This window comes from Cervus canadensis, chromosome 22 (assembly GCF_019320065.1).
Source record: "Cervus canadensis isolate Bull #8, Minnesota chromosome 22, ASM1932006v1, whole genome shotgun sequence".
In the NCBI taxonomy this organism is placed as follows: domain Eukaryota; kingdom Metazoa; phylum Chordata; class Mammalia; order Artiodactyla; family Cervidae; genus Cervus; species Cervus canadensis.
In genome coordinates this window covers 13,861,853-13,883,196 of record NC_057407.1, presented here as the reverse complement: position 1 = coordinate 13,883,196, position 21,344 = coordinate 13,861,853, and the positions used below count along the sequence as shown (strand labels likewise).

Here is a 21,344-nt window from a genome sequence, read left to right as displayed (position 1 = left end):
GGACAACTTGGAAGAAATGGAAAAATTCTTAGAAAAGTATAACCTTCCAAAACTGAACCAGGAAGATATAGAAAATCATAACAGACCCATCAAAAGTACAGAAATCAAAACTGTAATAAAAAATCTTCCAACAAACAAAAGCCCAGGACCAGATGGCCTCACAGGTGAATTCTACCAAAAATTTAGAGAAGAGCTAACATCTATCTTACTCAAACTCTTCCAGAAAATTGCAGAGGAAGGTAAACTCCCAAGCTCATTCTATGAGGCCACCACCACCCTAATACCAAAACCAGACAAAGATGCCACAAAAAAAGAAAACTACAGGCCAGTATCACTGATCAACACAGACGCAAAAATCCTCAACAAAATTCTAGCAAACAGAATTCAACAACATATTAAAAAGATCATACATCATGACCAAGTGGGCTTTATTCCAGGAATGCAAAGATTCTTCAATATTCACAAATCAACCAATGTGACACACCATATTAACAAATTGAAGATAAAAACCATATGATTATCTCAATAGATGCAGAGAAACCCTTTGACAAAATCCAACACCCATTTATGATAAAAACTCTCCAGAACACAGGCATAGAAGGAATATGCCTCAACATTAAAAAAGCCATATACAACAAACCCACAGCGAACATTATCCTCAATGGAGAAAAATTGAAAGCATTTCCTCTAAAATCAGGAACAAGACAAAGGTGACCACTCTCACCACTACTATTCAATATAGTTTTGGAAGTCCCAGCTACAGCAATCAGAGAAGAAAAAGAAATAAAAGGAATCCAGATTGGAAAAGAAGAAATAAAACTCTCACTGTTTGAAGATGACATGATCCTCTACATAGAAAACCCTAAAGACACCACCAGAAAATTATTAGAGCTCATCAGTGAATATAGTAAAGTTGCAGGATATAAAATTAATACACTGAAATCCCTTGCATTCCTATACACTAACAATAAGAGAACAGAAAAAGAAATTAAGGAAACAATCCCATTCACCATTGCAATGAAAATAATAAAATATTCAGGAATAAATTTACCTAAAGAAACAAAAGATCTATATACAGAAAATGATAAAACACTGATGAAAGAAATGAAGATGACACAAATAGAGACATATACAATGTTCATGGATTGGAAGAATCAATATAGTGAAAATGAGTATGCTATCCAAAGCAATCTATAGATTCAATGCAATCCCTATCAAGCTACCAATGGTATTTTTTCACAGAACTAGAATAAATAAGTTCACAATTTGTATGGAAACAAACAAACAAACAAACAAAAAAAACTTGAATAGCCAAAGCAATCTTGAGAAAGAAGAATGGAACTGGAGGAATCAACCTGCCTGACTTCAGACTACCACAAAGCCACACTCATCAAGACAGTACGGTACTGGCACAAAGACAGAAATATAGAACATTGGAACAAAACAGAAAACCCAGAGATAAATCCATGCACCTATGGACACCTTATGTTTGACAAAGGAGGCAAATGTATACAATGGAGAAAAGGCAATCTCTTTAACAAGTTGTTCTGGGAAAACTGGTCAACCACCTGTAAAACAATGAAACTAGAACACTTTCTAACACCATACACAAAAATAAACTCAAAATGGATTAAAGATCTAAATGTAAGGCCAGAAACTATAAAACTCTTAGAGGAAAACATAGGCATAACACTCTCTGATATAAATCACAGCAAGATCCTCTATGACCCACCTCCCAGAGTAATGGAAATAAAAACAAAAATAAACAAATGGGACCAAATTAAACTTAAAAGCTTTTGCACAACGAAGGAAAACTATAAGCAAGGTGAAAAGGCAGCCTTCAGAATGGGAGAAAATAATAGCAAATGAAACAACTGACAAAGAATTAATCTCCAAAATATACAAGCAGCTCATGAAGCTCAATATCAGAAAAATAAATGATCCAATCAAAAAGTGGGCCAAAGCTAAACAGACATTTCTCCAAAGAAGACATATAGACAGCTAACAAACACAAGAAAAGATGCTAAACATCACTCATTATCAAAGAAATGCAAATCAAAACCACAGTAAGGTACCATCTCATGCCAGTCAGAATGGCTGCCATTTCAGTCTACAAACAATAAATGCTGGAGAGGATGTGGAGAAACCCCCTTAAACTGTTGATGAGAATGCAAAATAGTACAGCCACTATGGAGAATAGTGTGGAGATTTCTTAAAATACTGGAAATAGAACTGGAAATATGGAAATAGATTGCTATACGAACCAGCAATCACACTGCTGGGCATACACACTGAGGAAGTCAGAACTGAAAGAGACACATGTACACCAATGTTCATTTCAACACTGTCTGCAATAGCTAGGACATGGAAGCAACCTAGATGTCCATTTGGCAGAAGAATGGATAAGGAAGATGTGGTACATATACACAATGAAATATTACTCAGCTATAAAAAAAGAACACATTTCAGTCAGTTCTAATGAGATGTATGAAACTGGAGCCTCTTACACAGAGTGAAGTCAGAAACACCAATACAGTACATTAACACATATATATGGAATTTAGAAAGATGGGGGAACACATGTACACCTGTGGCTGATTCATGTTGATGTATGGGAAAAACCACCACATACTGTAAAGTAGTGAGCCTCCAATTTTAAATTTTAATTAATTAAAAAAAAAAAGAAAATCACAAAACACAGGGAGACAAGATAATGATCACACTATTTAGGTATAAAGAAGAAAAAAAAGCGGGATACAAAAGCAAACAGGCAATACAATTACTACTTTGATAAAAGAAAAACACACACAAGGATATGCATATAAATGTAAAGAAAAAAGACTAGAAGGAAGAAAACCCAAGAAAATAAGTGTTGTTTTCCTGCTAGGTAGCAGGATTTAGGTGACTTTTTTTCTCTTTTTGATACTTCTCAATACATTCTAAAAGTTCCAACAAAGAAGGTGCTCATTTTATAAACATAAAATAGTAACTGTGTTTTTTAAATGTTTACCTCAGGGTTCTCTGACTGTGAGGTGCCAATGCCTGTCATGCTGCCATGTCTGTGAAGAATAGACTACAACCTGCTCTAAGGCACTGACAGAGACACACACCAGAGGCCACCATGCAGCTCCAGGAATGGTGGTCAGTGCAGTATGTCTATGGCACATAAAAAGCACTTTTTTTCCTTCCAAGGCACTTCAGAGTTTCCACCAAGAAGGCTCATCTTATTTAAATTAATAACCACAGTAGCAGCAGAAGTTAACTATTCACTAAGCACTGCTCATGTGCCAGGGTCTGTGCTTAACGGCTCAAAACCACAACTGTGTTTGATTTTTACACTCCCTGTGTGAGTTTTTCCTATTTAACAGATGGGGAAATGGAAGCTCACAAGGGCTATTCTGTTTGACACTGAACCCAGGTCAAGCTCATGCTTCTACCTAAACTGCAGTCCCTTCTTCCCTAAATCAAAATAGTACAACATATTTTAGAAACAAGGAAATGTATGGGATTATAGGGTCTAAGGCAGAAATATCTTGTGGCAATTTGGTTTGGCCAATTAAGGATGAGAAAAACAAAACTAGGAAATGAACTTTTATAACAAAGCCATTCTGGAGATAATAAAACAGAAAGGTAAGTAAACTACACTGCAAGGAGATCCAACCAGTCCATCCTAAAGGAGATCAGTCCTGAGTGTTCATTGGAAGGACTGATGTTGAAGCTGAAACTCCAATACTTTGGCCAACTGATGCAAAGAGCTGACTCATTTGGAAAGACCCTGATGCTGGGAAAGACTGAAGGCAGGAGGAGAAGGGGATGACAGAGGATGAGATGGTTGGATGGCATTACCAACTCAATGGACATGAGTTTGGATAAACTCCGGCAGTTGGTGATGGACAGGGAAGCCTGGTGTGCTGCGATCCATGGGGTCGCAAAGAGTGACTGAACTGAACTGAACTGAAAGTAAACCACAAGTTAGAAATAAAGAACTCTTTAGATCAAAATTCTTTCCCATAATCCTGTGCCAATATAGTATTTAAAAAGGATACTGTAACATTCACATGTCCTAAATCAAGAATTCAGATGCCCCATTTTGTTGGCAACAAAGAACGAAGTCAGAGGCAATCTTGGAAATCTAAAATAACACCACATGTGCACTGCAGTTCCATTCTTCCTGCTAATACAACATTTCAGGGATAATGGCCTATATGGGAAAAAAATCTTAAAATGAGTGGATATATGTATGTGTTTAACTGCTTCACTTTGCTGTACACCTAAAACTAAAACAACATTGTAAATCAACTATACTCCAAAAAAACTTTTATAAAAAGATTTCAGGGAGCTCTTGCCAGTCAAGATAAACATAATTATAGTAATATTCCAAAAATAGTAAAAACAACTTCAGACTTCATCTAGACTCATTTACTACATGGAGATTTTCAATTCCATATTTTGGTAAACACCGATTAACTTTTTTTTAACAACTGCTTAGTTCAACCACAACGTACCCTTGAATGTACTTAGGCAATTAATTAGGCAAACAATTAGGCAATTTGTTTGTTTGGCAAGCAATCAGGGATACCTCCACTGAAAGTTCACTATCATAAAACAAAAACTAGCACCTAAACCCTAGTTTACCCTAGAAAAGGGGTGACTGTGCCCCTAGTACCTACTTATCTTCTTTAACTAGACTTAAGAAATTATGTATATATGGGTGAGTCAACTTTTAATTTCTGAGAGTTGGGCTCATCAATGCCAGTTACCTTTGTGTCTTTGGGCAATACTGAGCAGCAGAAACCAGAAACACTTACCCTCACTGCTTCAGACTTCTTGTGAAACATCTCTTCCATGTTCTTTGCCAGCTTTTTCACCAGCTGGAGACCATCAATTTCTTCTATGGCAACATCCTTCTCATACTCTTTGTATTTCTGTAAGGAGGATGGACAACATTAAAGGCACAAGATACCATAAAACACAATGCCCATGATGCCAGAGCACATTTACTTAAAAGGAATAAGTAAAAATAAAAATTTCTGTTGGATTTGGGGAGATTGGACTGTATTTCAAAATTATTAAACTAACTAAAGAGAAAAGTGAAAATTGGCTCTGGCTCTCTTGAAACTTAATTAGTAACCAGGAAAAAAAAAATTCAACCCTAAAGCAATCAAAGTAGAGCACCTTATACACATTTTATAGTGGGAGAGTCCTTGCTGTCAATTTTTAGTATTTTGATTCAACTCAGTTACTGAGGACTTCCTATATATCCTTAAGGAACTCGCAAAAAGAAGCATGTACACAAACAACAGTAAACAGCAACATATATTAGGATAACCTTGATATCATGGTTTGTGAGTCTGTTCATAAGCAACTAATTTATCCCACAGTATACTCAAATTCTCAAGGACAACTTGTCATTTCAAGTGAAAGGGAAGTGTTAGTTGCTCAGTTATGTCTGACTCTTTGCAACCCCATGAACTGTACGTAGCCCACCAGGCTCCTAAGTCCATGGAATTCTCCAGGCAAGAATATTGGAGTGGGTTGCCATTTTCTCCTCTAGGGGATCTTCCTGACCCAGGAATAGAACTCAGGTCTCCTGCATTGTAGGCAGATTCTTTACCGTCTGAGTCAAAACCCACCAAATAACTCAGAAATTTATCTGTCTAAACCAGCAGTTCTTAAAGTGACCCTAGAACACCTGTAGGGTCCCTAAGACCCTTTCAAGGGTCCACAAAGTCCTCCGTTTTTCCAACAGATTATTTATATGAAGTCATATCTTCTTACTTGATTTTAACAAATCACAGTAGATTGAACACAAAGGCAGATAATAAAATCTACCTGTCTTCTCCAAAACCAAATCTTGAAAAGATTTGCAAAAATGAAAAAAATGCCACTCCTTTAATTTGTTCTTTTTAAGTTATTTTTAATAAAATATGTTATGTATGTTAACATGCAATGAGTCTTTTTTTTATTTTGAATTTGTTAATTTTTAAATTAATGAATTATTGGTTTTAATTTCTAACGTGGCAAATATTTATACATAAAACTTTCATAACAACAGAAGCTCTTAAGGGTCCTCAGTATTTTCTAAGTGTGTAAGAGGGTCCTGAGGCCAAAAAGTTTGATATAACTAAACATTTAATTTTGTTCCCACTAAAAGGAAATATTGCTTATTAATTTAAAAAAACCTTCTAAGTGGAGCTCAAAATATTTTGAATATCAAGAAGAATCATTTACATTTATGTAGCTATCAAAAGTCTAGAGAACTAAAAATACTGGGGGCCTTACATTTCCCCTCATTTGGATGAAAAACCTGAATCGGTTACTCACCCTGCCAAGTTTCTACTTAAGGAAAACACAAGGATCCACATATAATCTGGACTATAGAGACTTTAAGAGTAATTTCTAAAATGGAAAATAAACCAACTTTTTAATGCAGGATAATTTCAAGATACAAATTTCTATTTTTTCTCTATGTCCTCTTCATCTCCTTCAAAAATGTAAACCAGGAGGAAGTCTTTCCTTGCCCCAAGGAAGGGAGTATGTGTATGATCTACTACTACAAATGATCTACTACATCATTTAAAACATGCTCTGAGAGCTCTGCATGGTCCTAATAATACAAGGGTCCCCAACATCCAGGATCTAATGCCAGATGATGTGAGATGGAGCTGATGTAATAATAATAGAAATAAAGTGCACAACAAATGTAAGGCACTTGAATCATCCTGAAACCATCCCCCAACACTGGTCCATGAAAAAATGGTCTGCTACGAAACCAGTCCCTGGTGCCAAAAACGGTTGGGGACCACTGCTATAATGGACCATGAGTTGTAAGGACTTTCTTCTCCCTGCTCCCTGAAAATGTCCATAAAAATCTTAGATATTTGTATTGAGTCCTTCACTTCCTTGGAAAACCATCATTTCTTTTCCTAGCCTTCCCTCACTCTTTCATAAGACTCTCCTCATTTCCCAAACAAGGAGGCTACACCTTCCCTCCAGGTTCCCAGAGCATTCTGTGCTCACCTCTCCCTCACCTCTCCTGGCATCAGAGCTGGTGTGGTCCAGAAGTTAAGGACAACCCCCCAACCCACAGCAGACACTCACATAACTTCTCTGGATGAAGCCTGTTGCAGCACAACTGCAATGCTACAATACAAGAAAGATTCAAGTAAGGATGCAGCTGACTGATGCTCCTTGTAAGGGTGACCTCCCCACTCCTTGGGAGGTTGGCTGGCTTGGCCCCGGATGTGGGACTCTAGCCAGCCCAAGCCTGGCTCAGGCTAACAGTGTCCTCTGGTGTATGAATAAAACTTCAATGACAATCACTGGAAACTTTCCCTAAGTTCAAATGCAAGCCAGTGATATCTTTCGAGCCAAAAATTCTGGGGGTTCTCTGCTGCCTGCCAGATGTGCTCCAAAAGCCAAGAGCCAAGGCCAGCTTAGACACAAGGTTGATTCACTATCCAAAATACAAAGTTCAAGAAGCAAGTAAAACAAAACAAAACTAATGTCAGTCTAATATTTACAGTCAGGGAAATAAATCTCTACCGTAATTCTGAACCTAAAGGTGATCTAGAAGCTTAAGATAAAGAAAAAGAAAATGAATTTTGTAATTAGCCTTTACCTAAATCTTTTGTTTTTTACATTGAGTTCCATTATTCTGATCATATCTGTTACTTTCATGTTTTTTTTCTCCAAACAGACTTCTAGAAGGGAACCAGTTTATACAACTCTGACTTATCCACCAAGTTCTCAATGAGACCTTCCTGCATCCTCTCTTCTCAATCTTCTCCGTAAAAAGGAGCCACTGATTTTATGAAGGTCTGCTGGTGTCCCGGGATTCCTTGTGCCTTGTGACCTAGCTAATTAAGCTCAACTTGAAGCTCTGTGCCAGCCAAGGATTCCAGATCTGGGACAAACTTAGCAGGTCACTGGTTCTACTCCTCTTCCAGCATAAGCTCTCTCCCCTTAGGACATGTGACAATGGGTCCTCTTTGCCAATGAGCCAAGTCTCATACTACTTTCTCACCAACCCAGGGAAGTAATCCCGTAAGCAAAAAACATTCTGCTTTCCAAGGTGTGTTAATGCCTATTGGAATCAGGTCAGAACAATGTAATGTCTTACTCTCACTAGGAAACATTACTCTTTGCTGGAATCAAAAGATTTTGAAGAACAGAGAGAGTAACCAAGTGATAGTCATTAATCAACTTCAAACTTTGAGCAGCTCAGAATGGTGATATACACCAAAAGCATCAAAAATGTACCTACGGTACAAAACCAGGCAATATGACCTCCGGCAACTGAACAGAGTAAGTGGCAACAGTATAGCAAATTCCACACAGCCATCCCGAATTGTGCAAAAGAATGTAGGAAACTAGTATACAGAATGTTACAATTGGTTACAGATAGTAATCGGTGACTTTTTGCTTTAAATTACTAAACTGCCTATACACACACACACACACACACACACACACACGAACATTGTGAGGACAGATGCCAAATGCTCACAGCTGGCTGAGCTATTACAAATAATTATTTTTCTTTCTTCTTTCTGTTCACCTGTATTTTCTAATTTTTGTAATGAGCATACTATTTTAGAAACTAGAGAATGTATATGAGCCGTAGTTATATGCAGAACAGAAGATGGGCACTTACTAACAAATTTCTGTAGGGAATGCAGCCCCAATTAGAATCTGTGTAGTTAAGCAGCATGTCTTCATTAGCTGAGCCTAAGGAAGTTGGCAAAATTAGTCTTCCCTGTGTCACAGGCCCAGCACGGCTCCAGGAGCTGTTCATGTATCAATTTGTCTAATCCTCACAGCTACCCTCCAGGGCAGGTATCATCCCCATGTTGCAGATGGGGAACTGAGGCAAAGAAAGACTTAGTCATTGTTGAAAGTCAAATGGTTAGAGAATGAGTTTTAAACTTATCAAGGTCTGACTTCAAACTGCTTGGTCTTTTGAACTTAGCAGGTAGAGGGTGAAGGGCTGATAATCTAAATATTTGTGATCTTGTTTCAGCGGGCCCATTTCACTGCCATCACAGTGCCTGTTTCATTGATTCATAGCTTTTAGTGGCTTAAACTAACCAAGAGACTCAAATACCTAAAACCAGAGACATCATCAGTTAAGAAGGGCAGCAGCTGTTTACAAGTCTCCTCCAGGCGAGCAAAAGCCGGCCAGGGCTGGCTGGATGTCATAGGAGGAGATGCTATCCCTCTATTTGGGGGATGAGCTTAGAGCCTGACCCCAGAGAAGCAGACGCAGCTCTTGACTCTTGAAAGAGGCCCTTCTGCTGCAGCTGCTAAGTCGCTTCAGTCGTGTCCAACTCTGTGCAACCCCATAGACGGCAGCCCACCAGGCTCCCCCATCTCTGGGATTCTCCAGGCAAGAACACTGGAGTGGATTGCCATGTCCTTCTCCAGAAAGAGGCCCAGAGCCTTAACTGTATTGTGGGGCTGGGAGGGGGGGGGTCAGTCACGTCAGTCATGTTCGCCTCTATGTGACGTCATGGACCATAGCCCACCAGGCTCCTCTGTTCATGGGATTTTCTGGAATAAGTTGCCATGCCCTCCTCCAGGGATTGTTCCCAACTCAAGGATCAAACCCGAATCTCCTGTGTCTCCTGCACTGCAGGTAGATTCTTCACTGCTGACCCACCAGGGAAGCCATCTTAATTATACTGAGTTGGCCAAAAGGCTCATTAGTAAGATACAATGGAAAAACCCCAACGAACTTATTGGCCAATCCAATATATTACTCCATGGCTGTGTTGTGGCTTACACATTGTCCTATTCTCCAAAGTATCAAGAACAACCGGAAGCCACACAGCTGTGATGGCAGTAACACTTTATTTTCTATAGCCTCAAGGGTTGCTCTGGAAATTACTTTGTTTTGTGTAAAAAACAGCCATTTGTCAACTGGGTAAAGGAATACGGAAAGTATCAGCACGTCTCACACAACGAAGGCAGAGGGGAAGACCAAGTGGAAGAGACCCTGTGCCACCTGATCAAAGATTCAGGCCAGTTTGGATTGGACCTCTGACTCCAAAACTCCATTTACTTGTTCCACAAACATCTATTTTGTGCCTCTGGTATGCCAGGCAGGGGTGGGGTACCAAGCAGAATATGATGAGTAAAGCAAAGCTAAAGAAGGCTCATGGTCTAATGGTCAGGCATGTTCTGATGACTAAATCAGAAAAGAAGACACAACATCATTGTGACTACCCTGATGGGGTGCTCAAGGCAGTCACTCCAACTTCCTGGACCCCTAAAGGATGACTAGGCTAAGAAGTAGGGAGATGAAACAAGGGATGAGCAGAAGGAATGGTAGGTGTGGATATCCAAGACAAAAGGCTGCCTGGAACACAGGGAACTACCCCTGTTCCACTTCCCTGGTGCATGGATGGCTAGGACAGGGGACTCTGGTGAGAGACGAGATCAAAGAAGTGAGCAGGGCCAGGCCATCAAAGGTAATATGCTAGGATGAAGAGTTTGGATGTTATCTTACCATGGGTAGGAGGCTGAGGGTATGGATTCAAACAACAATCAGAACCACTGAAGGATTTAAGGGTAGAAGGGACCCAATGACCAGATTCATGGTTTTGAAAAATCTCAGTGTGCAGAATGGGAAGGAGGAACATAAAACTGGCAAGAAATTGGGAAAATGAGATAACCAAGACTTGGGAAACAGCACTGGAGAAAAGAAGAGTCAGGGAATGAGAGGTGGGCTCCTTGGGAGACATCAAGCAGTCTGATGGCCAGACACAGCGGCACAGTGCCTACACAGAACAGGCCACTCTAAATCTTCGTGTTCTGCTGTTCTGCACTCTTTGAATATCTGCTATAGAAAATTCTGGTATATGTAGTATTTTCATACGAATGCCTTCCTGACTTTCTAATGCAGGAGACAAATTCCAATGAGGTGGTTGATGACACTGATGTACTTCACTCTGCCACCCCTGACCATCCTCTGGGCCTCTCTCTGGCTTGGGCAAGAAGCTGCAGACACCTGGGCAACACAGCCTGTGTGCCTTTAGCCAAGGCCAGGGTCAAGGCAGAACACAGCCCTTCATAAGAGCACCTTTCAGCATTCATGACACAGAAGGAAGGCAGTCCAAGAAACTTTTTATTCCCTGTCACAGGAGAACATCTGAAGCTTCCATTCCTTCTGTTAGCAGAATCAGCATTTGGCAAGAAATCTTGTGATGAGCCAAGAACATTTATCATTTGAGAAGGGAGACACAGAAATGCATTATTTCTGTAGCATCTATTTTGCCAGATCATTTCACACAAACACCAGGAAGAGAAAAGCACTACTTCACTGTCAGAACACTTAATGTTGTTCATACCTTTGGGTCATTTTTTTCTCCTACGTGATAACTGCATATCTAGGAGCAAGTCACCTAGAACAGCCCCCAGAGACAGGGCTTCAGTCAGGAGACTTCTGACCAATCACAATTAATTAGTATAGCAGCCAAACACTGAAGAGGAGCTCTGAGTGTGTTCCACATCAGCACAAAAGACCCTCTTGCAGAGGATGGATGGAGGAGTACCATTAGCCAAGAGCTGGAACATCTGAACATGGTCTCTTGGCCAAATTTTCTCATCACAAACTGAAATTACATTTCTAGAGTCAGTATAATTAAATCACTAAATGACGATTGACAGACAGTCCAGGGGAGAAGACGGTAAAGCAAAGACAGGCTTGTCCCCAAGTGAGAATCTGGAGAGGTTGCCTAAAAGACTAAAACTTGAGAGAAACTGGCCTCTTCTTCATCCCACCCCTAAGCCTCCAGCACTTCCCCTAAAAACTCCTGTCCCAGTTTCCCAGTAAACTCTGCTACTGAGAAAGCAACCCACACAGGTTAAGCCCAGACCAGAAGCCTTCAAAGGGGCATGCTATGTAAAAGCGGAAGATGCCTCATGTTCCTACCTGCAGATTCCATTTTTGGTCTAATTCTCACTTCTTCAAGCTCTGAAGTAGACACAGAACAGGAGATAAAATCATTAAACTATTTAGGTAAAGATCACACCAATATTAGAAAGGAACCTAGACTGAAATTACTGCTATTTTCATTCATTCAACTAATATTTACAAATTGCCTGCAATCCAGGGATTGAATCCAGGTCTCCAGCATTGTAAAGAATCTGCCTGCAATACAGGAGACCTGGGTTCAATTCCTGGGTTGGGAAGATCCCCTGGAGAAGGAACAAGGCTATCCACTCCAGTACTCTGGCCTGGAGAATTCCATGGGCTGTGTAGTCCATGGGGTCACAAAGAGTCAGACACGACTGAGTGACTTTCAAAAAACCACGTGCAGGCAGGTGGGGGTGGGTAGTAGGGAGCCACCGACAAATATACATCTTCCCTTGGATATGAGAAGGCTAATTTTTTGTTCTTTTTATTAACAATAAATAATAAATAAGCTGAAGCAGAGTCACACTAGTTACTTCAATCAAAATCTGAGCTATGATGTCCCACACAGATGTTACATGTGTGTCTCCTCCCAGGGTCACACCTGTCTGTCGTGTAGGTGTGTCACTTTCACCAGATGTGGGGAGAGCATTGTGTATGCTCCAGTAAGTGCAGAACAGTCTGTAAAGCACGGGACAAGTATTCCTCCCTGAGTAGGGAAGGGTGAGTAGCAGGAAATGTGGGCAATCCAAACTGATCTGTAAACACTGAAAAACTGGCCAGGAACAAGAGTGACATGACGGTCAACAGGTAGGAAGAGGGTCTCAGGAAAGAATGTAATACATGTTAAATAGATACTGTTTAAATATACATATTAAATAGATACACATATTAAATATTTTTTAGAAACTAATTTTAAAAAGCATTTAAAAAATCAATATCATTAAAATTTTTGGTTTATAAATATAACCTTAAATGCAGGGCGACAAGAAGCTTAAATAACTATGTATTATGATGGTCAGCCACATATAAGGTACATATACCTTCAAGTTTAAAGTACCTCTCCTAAGAATTGGGCTAAAGTTGATTCTTTATTTTAGTTCAACTGGGATAAAATGATAACAGGAGTATTTTCCTGTATAGTACAAAAAATTATAGCCTAAAGGCCAAACAACCCAGAATTTAATAAATATTGAGAAGAATCCAACAGTTAATAATACCAAATCCTACCCAGCATCTAGTTTTGTGCAAGTATAAGATTATTATATAGAAACTTGTTCTACTAAAAGGATCTTAACTAGAAAGAGAAGAAACGATAAAGAAACAGACTATGTTACAGACCCAGGTAAGTGCCCACCTTTTACAAATTAGAGACTGAGACTCAATAAGTAACTTGTCAAAGACACATTTCAATGGCAGCACCAGGTAGAATCACCTCCAGTGAGGAGAAAGTAATGGCGTTCCTGTTCTGTCTCCTCTGCCTTATGGGGTGGGTGGGAAAGAATCTGCATGGATTTTGCTGGCATGCTAATGATTTGGAGCCTGATAAGCAATATTTACTTGGCTTAGAATCACTAGCCAGGGTTCAAATCAGAGGAAAATCAACCATGTGCATCCCGCTTGTGGGCTGTTTGGCGTGGGGCTAAGACCAAGGATTCTCCATTCTGATATACTAAGTGCAAGTCCTAGCAATGTGACAAGTTGCTTAGCCTCCATCAGCCTCATTTCCTTCAATAGCAGAGTGAGTGATACCAGACCTCCTGCTGTTCTTGGGATGGTCAAATGAGGTCGAGTGTGAAGACCCCAACAGGATGCTAGGGACACAAAGTAAAACACTCAAACAGTGTCAGTGGTTCTTGCAGAAGTGCTAATGAATGCCAACATTTTTTCTTTAAGGCTTCCCTGGTGGTTCAGACAGTAAAGAATCTAGCTGCAATGCAGGAGATGCAGGTTTGATCCCTGGGTCAGTAAGATCCCCTGGAGGAGGGTATGGTTCCCACTCCAGGATTCGTATCTTGAGAATACCAATGACAGAGGAGCCTGGTGGCTTACAGTCCATGAGGTCGCCAAGTCAGACATGAGTGAGTGACTTTCACTCACTTCACTTTGTCCTTTAAGTTCTGAAAAATGAATTCTCTTACCTCAAGACAAAAACTTCCAACCAAGGTGCAGAACCTAACAGATGAATTACCTTTGAATGCTGCTGTGGGCAAAGGTATATTTCAAATACATTCCCAAGGCCTAGGGGTTCTTCAACAGTAACTGTTTGGAGATAGTTCCCTTCTGGCGGAAACTGGATGGTAGAAGTCTTTATTTGTGTAAAGGGTGAATGACAGTTTTCGATATGTTGCTAAAGATGTTGCAATAAAAACTAATCATCTACAATTTCTGGATTTTCTCCTTATAGGCAGTGTCATTTTCTTATTATGACATAAATGTACTTAGTATTCCTCTCAACTCAATTATTGCATGTGGAAGTGTCACTTCAAAATACAACACTCCAAAGCAATTATGTTTCCAAGTAAATATATTTCTAAATCCTTTAAGCTGATGTTAGAAACACTTCTTAACCATAACAACAACAAACCTAGATGAATTCATGAAACTCAAGGTCACAGGAGAGTATTTTTCTACTGGAAAATGGAAAAAGGTATTTTGTACAAATCATTCTGTTTCACAGAGGTATTCCGATCAAGTGTCTCCAAGGTCAAAAAAAAAAAAAAAATTATTACTGCAGTGCTCTTCCAGATCTAGTTAAGTCTGAGGAACATTCTTGAAGAATGAAATTTTTCTCTGTCAAAGTCATCAGAGTAAGAGACAATTTGCACAAGAATTAGAGACCCTGTTTAGGAATGACAGAAAAGAAAGGAGGAAGAGCACCCAATTACCACCAAAAAATAAGCAGAGAGGAGGCAGGGAGTAGCTGGACTCTCACTTCTTCAGGGCTGCAGGAAATGGGGACCACTTGAGGAATGCGGAATATCACCTGTAGGCAGCTGTTGTTCCATGGGGTGAGAAGCATGGAAATGGACCACCACTAAAGGCAGTGGTTTTCCTCAACACGTTTTTAAGAACTTCCAGCTAGAGGGGCAGGGGAGGGGGGTGGATCAGGGGAAGCAGTGGTATGGTCTAAATTACTTCTCAAGGTACTTTCTGATATTCACCTCAAGAAAGCACTGTCACAAGAATTATCAGGGTCCCCAGCCCCACTGGGCCTGGAGCACTTGTTCCCAGTGAGCTGTCTGGAATGTCCTTCTAAATCAGAGTTCCAGAGAGACTGCTCTTCAGAACAGCTGGCTCTGCTGTGGGTGGTCTCTGACAGATCTCTACTACTTTCAGATTGTCAGGTCCTGAATTAAAGATGGATATCTCTTCTCTCCCTGTTTTACTGTCTATAATCTTTTTTTAAAAAAATCCTGATAAGTCTCATAAGCTTTTACTGTTCCACACAGACAACTGGACAAATGCCACTGATAAATTTTAGCTCTGTAGTGATAAAACTGAGTGTGAATGCTGCATTAGATTTTTTATACAAGGAATGCTGTTTTATACAAGGGAAATTAAGTCAGAGGCAAGCTATTAAACCTGCTGTTGATACAAGTATCTCTGTCCTAGCATGGGAGTGTAACATACTGCTTTAAAATTGGGAAATTCATCTGTTTACTGAACAAACAAAAAAAATATGGTTCCATTGCATATCTAAAAAAATTAAAACTCAAATTTCTGGGTGTTTTCTGGATTACTGCATGGGGATCTGAGGCTACGAAATATGAATATTTATGCTGTACATACATCTACACAACATGAAAAGCCAAACTAATGATTACAGATCCATGTGTGTTAGAGAAGAAAAATCTCAATGTATGCATTTATGAGTGTGTTTTATGTATGCCAACAAATTTAACTACAGCCAAACTGCAAATAATAAGCTATTACTTTACAAAGCCTGGACCACTTGTATAAATTATTTCCTGCAGCTTACATTTTTCAAACACATTTTTCTGATGTTCCAATTTAAAATAATTCATCCTTCCTACTCCCTAAAGATCAGTGGGAACAATAACAACAACAATAATAAGTTATTATTAATAATAGCAACAGCATTTATCAAGTACTTACTTTGGGTCAGGCAGATATTATCTCCGCCCCCCCCCCCCATTTTACAGGTTAGGGAAGTGAGGCACAGATAAATAAGGTAACTTAGCCATGGCTGGACCAAGCAAGTGATTTTATTAATTCAGGAAATACTAGCTACTATAATAAAAATATCCCAAAACCTCAGAGGCTTAACACAACAGAAGTTTACTTCCTATTCGGGTAACCCTCCCAGGAGGGGGTTCTTTGTCACCAGTCTTTTCCACATAGTTATTCAGGAACCCAGGATCCTCCCATCAGCTCCCCAGGCTTTAGAGTCTTTCGCATTCAGCCATGAAACACAGGGGAAGGGATAGAGAAGATGCACCTGCTTCTTGAACTCCTTAGCCCGGAAATGACATGCATTAGCTCTGCTCACGCTCCACTGGCGGCAACCAGCTCCCAGTCCAACCCAAAGTAAGAGGGCTCTGGAAATCGAACTGGTGGCTGGGGAGCCATCTCCAGGCTCGAAGTCAACACGGTAGAAATGGGAGCTTAAATCATCAGAGGAGTGTTAGCTGTCTGGATTTGAACCCAGGCAGCATCGTCCCAGATTCCATGCACATAACCACCACACTTTAAATGCTTGATATAAACTGCTGCTAGATGAAACTTCAGATTAAAACTTAGCTGGGAACCATCTGCAAGATGGACACTTTAGAGTTGGTGCAATCAAGTCATAATCTCCAGGAAGGATAATATGACCTGACCACTTGTATGTGTAATTACGGTCAGGAGTCAATGGTAAAGACCAAGATCTTACACACAGAAAAGAACACATTATAAACAATTCTTAGACCTTTTGTCCAATTTCTTTAATCACAGCTCAAATAAAACTGCTATTTGAATAACATCAATGACCTTCTCCAGTACAGGATATTCGTTGCCCAGGCGCCACGGAAGTTAATTGGCTTACCTAAAGTCTTTTTAATTCTATATCCAAAATGTCCTGGAAATCGAAGGCAATCAGTGGATAAGTCTGCAAGACCTGTAACAAGCTTAGAGCTAATACTACTTGCAGCTGCTCAAGTGGTTTCTGTACTTACAAAGTCAAAAGCTAGAAAAGAGTGTTAGGACCCTGCATCTGAATGAATCCTTAACTCTGTCAACTACAGACTAACTACAAACTGAATATGGAGATGATGACTTATGCCACAGGTGAATCCTAGCTTTTCTTTGGTAAGTGTAGAGAACCATGGTGAGGTGTTACTTAAAAGTTATAAACCCACCCTCCCTCCTGTTCAAAGGAAGAGATGAAGACTTGGTCTCCCTTCTCATGTTTAAACCTTCTTTTGTAAACCTTCTCTTGTAAAAAGATTCTGGTATAGAATTCCCTGCCACTAATATCAGAGACTAAGAAAGATGACCCATCACATGAGCATCCTTCATTGAAACATCACCTTCCTCCACCTGCCCAAGTGTGCCTCAGGAATTTGCAGTGGGTGACTCCCTCCAATTTCACCCACCATCAACAAAAGTGAAGACTTTATACAGGGCTTTCCGTAGGCTGAGTTGCAAAAACATCATCTGAGCCCTGTAAAAATTTAGATGTCACCAACTTCAGAATCAAATGATTTTCTGACATCCTTCATCAAGCCCAACACAAAGGACTTTCCTCAACAGCCTTAAAGTCACAGTGTTAGAATCCAAAAGGACCTTAGGAATAATCCATTTTGGAAGCTATAATCCGAATGCCTCCAGAGGCCAGATGGGTCATATCAAGTGAAAGACTTGGGCCAGTCTAGAGCCTGCAGTGGACAGCAGAGTCACTGTCTCATCCTAAATGGTGGCCACTTTTCGGCTCCTGCTCATCTCTGTGAGGTAAGGGGCACACTGTGATTACCCAATCTTCCATTTGTTAAAAGAAGCCAGAAATCTATGTTTTTCTGTGAAATCTCCCACTGAGTTCATTTCCTTGAACAGTCTGGGGCCCAGATACAAAATGTCTCTAAACATCTTCCTCCTCATTCATCTTCACATGAGGAGACCAAGACAGAATAACATGGTCTCATATCTCCCACAGGGCAGTGATGGGCTGGACAGTGTGTGGAAGGTTTCCAGCCATCTCCTGCTAATCCTTGAAGCAGGCACTGCTATGAGCACCACCACGTAAGTCTAAGGCATGGAGAAGGCAGCAGCCAGCCGAGGTCAATAACGAGACAGATGCTCAGCAGGGTCTCAGTTAGTGGGGAAAGAGCCTGGGCCCTCTTTACCATTTGGGGCTCCCTGGCTACACAGGGGCTGAGGACTTGAGCATGTCCTCCCCTAGAAACTGCAATGTATGACCAAAAGCACTTTGACTCCTCACGCATTCAGAGTTGCTAGGCATGGGATGAGACTCTCAAGTTGAAGAATCTATAGGCATGTTGAGAGAAGCCCACACATTACTGTTGAAATGGGGACTGATCTACATCAGTTTGAAGAATTCTAGAGTCCTAAGAAATGTTAACTAATGTTCCTCTCTCTGTCTTTGTCTCTGTCTCTGCCCCCCTCTCTCTCTATACACACACACACACACACACACAAAAACAGGGTCATATGCTACCAATATTTTTCTCCTAAAGTGTATTTAGGAAAATAGAAGGAAATTAATCAACACATTCACCTCACTCTTACTATTCTTACAGACATGCTATGTTATGACTTTAAGATGAGAATTTGTGGGTAGAGGGTTTGGGTAGTGGTAAAGTCCATGGACCCCCACTTCTCAAAATATTTTCAAATGCCAAAAAGAAAACACAAAGGAAAGTAACCAATAATACTGAAATGCAGTCTTCAAAATGTTTAGAATATCAGTTTGTGATAGGGTCATGCAGATGTTACGTCATTAGCACATTAAATAACAAGAACCAGTGGTGGCACTATAGCTCTCATAGCCATCCATGTCGAGGATAAGCATCAACAGCAAAGAGATAGCTGCGTCGGCCATGATACGACATGAGAATATCTGTGATTTCCATTGGTGACAAAGTCATAGGAACTGTTGTGGTTTGTTAACTACATTTGTAAGCTAAAATAATAAATTTCAGTTGGAGGTTAGTGAAAATAAAAGCTGCTATTTTTTTCCCCACCTAAGTTCACAGCCTCCTGAATTCTCTCCATGGAGTGGACACAGGTTCATCACCCTACCTAGTCCCCAAGAGTTCTCAGAAAAGATCAACCGATGTGTGAACATTGATAAGGTATCTGTCCCTGATGCACCTGCCCCGAAGGGATGGACAATGCTCATTGTTGACTGTTGGTGTAAGTCACAAGAACTGTATGATCATTGGCTTATATTTACAATCCAATGTAAGATGTATGTACATTAAACATACATACCAAATTATAGAAATTTCCTGTAATAATTAATTCTGGAAGATGGTTCTGCTGTCTATGTAAGCATGGATTGCAGCTTATGAATTTCCCTGGGTGCTCTATCAATAAATGATGATTTCTCAAATGGGTAAGGGAAGGGTAAACATCAAACTGGAAACAGTATTTATCTCAGTCCATGTTATTCAAGCAGAGCTAAAGAGAACTATAATTTTTTCCTTATGTAACCACTGGGTTATTAGAATTCTTCACAAAGAGCATATATTCATGTATTATTTGTATGATTAAAAATACATAAAGTGTCAAGTTCAAAGAAATTTAGTAATCATTGGTATAAAAATATAATAAATGCCCCATAATGTGAAAAGAGGAATTGTCTGGCTCAGAAGCCGTATACTTGATACATGAATTAAACAACCCATTGAACAAGCCTGATCTTTGTCCACAGCTACTAGATGACTGTGTCAAAAAATATTTCACTGCATACTATTAGAGAACTCTGCTCATGAAATATTGCTAAGTGAAGAACATTATGTCTATAATTAAAGCCATGTAAAAACACAGAGCAAAGGACACTGTGAGGGACCACAACAAAATTCAAACCATGGCTGGTTAAGTTAGGGTGGCAGAATTTTGGATGAATTTTTCCAGTTTTCTAAACATGTTTTGCAAAGTTGCCTTTCAAATGGCAAATGTAAAGTCTAAGATGGAGAAAAATAGAACAGTGAGGCTGGAATTCAAGTCCAGGCAGGCTGGCTCCAGAGCCCATGCTTTGATTTCCCCTAAAACTCTCCTAAAATTCAGTTCAGTTCAGTTCAGTCGCTTAGTCAAATCCAACTCTTTGCGACTCTATGGACTGCAGCAAGCCAGGCCTCCCTGTCCGTCATCAATCACAAAACTCATGTCCATTGAGTTAGTGATGCCATCCAATCATCTCATCCTCTGTCATCCCCTTCTCCCACTTTCAATCTTTCCAAGCATCAGGGTCTTTTCAAATGAGTCAGTTCTTCGCATCAGGTGGCCAAAGTACTGGAGTTTCAACTTCAACATCAGTCCTTCCAATGAACACCCAGGACTGATCTCTTTTAGGATGGACTGGCTGGATCTCCTTACAGTCCAAGGGACTCTCAAGAGTCTTCTCTAACACCACAGTTCAAAAGTATCAATTCTTCGGCACTCAGCTTTCTTTATAGTACAACGCTCACATCCATACATGACCACTGGAAAAACCATAGCCTTGACTAGGTAGACCTTTGTTGGCAAAGTAATGTCTCTGCTTTTTAAAATGCTATCTAGCTTGGTCATAACTTTCCTGCCAAGGAGTAAGTGTCTTTTAATTTCATGGCTGCAGTCACCATCTGCAGTGATTTTGGAGCCCAAAAAAATAAAGTCTCACACTGTTTCCACTGTGTCTCCATCTATTTGCCATGAAGTGATGGAATCAGATGCCATGATCTTAGTTTTCTGAATGTTGAGCTTTAAGCCAACTTTTTCACTCTCCTCTTGCACTTTCATCAGGAGATTCTTTAGTTCTTCTTCACTTTCTGCCATAAGAGTGGTGTCATCTGCATATCTGAGGCTATTGATATTTCTCCCAGCAATCTTGATTCCAGCTTGTGCTTCATCCAGCCCAACGTTTCTCATGATGTACTCTGCATATAAGTTAAATAAGCATGGGGACAATAGACAGCCTTGACGTACTCCTTTTCCTATTTGGAACCAGTCTGCTGTTCCATATCCAGATCTAACTGTTGCTTCCTGACCTGCATACAGGTTTCTCAAGAGGCAGGTCAAGTGGTCTGGTATTCCCATCTCTTTCAGAATTTTCTACAGTTTATTGTGATCCACACAGTCAAAGGCTTTGGCATAGTCAATAAAGCAGAAATAGATGTTTTTCTGGGACTCTCCTGCTTTTTTGATGATCCAACGGATGTTGGCATTTTGATCTCTGGTTCCTCTGCCTTTTCTAAAACCAACT

The 21,344-nt window shown here is 40.1% G+C and overlaps 1 protein-coding gene across 4 annotated transcripts in view; it reads right to left on the bottom strand.

Moving 5' to 3' along the window:
* CACNA2D3 (calcium voltage-gated channel auxiliary subunit alpha2delta 3) overlaps window positions 1–21,344 on the bottom strand; it is an 853,893-nt gene that overhangs the window by 670,732 nt on the left and 161,817 nt on the right. For all 4 annotated transcript variants that reach the window (XR_006264409.1, XM_043442153.1, XM_043442156.1 and 1 more), the window contains exon 3: window positions 4,809–4,925. Coding sequence is in view for 3 of the 4 variants with exons in the window: in XM_043442153.1 (XP_043298088.1) it covers window positions 4,809–4,925 (117 nt within the window). In the remaining variant the exon portion in view is untranslated. The remainder of the gene's footprint in view (window positions 1–4,808; window positions 4,926–21,344) is intronic.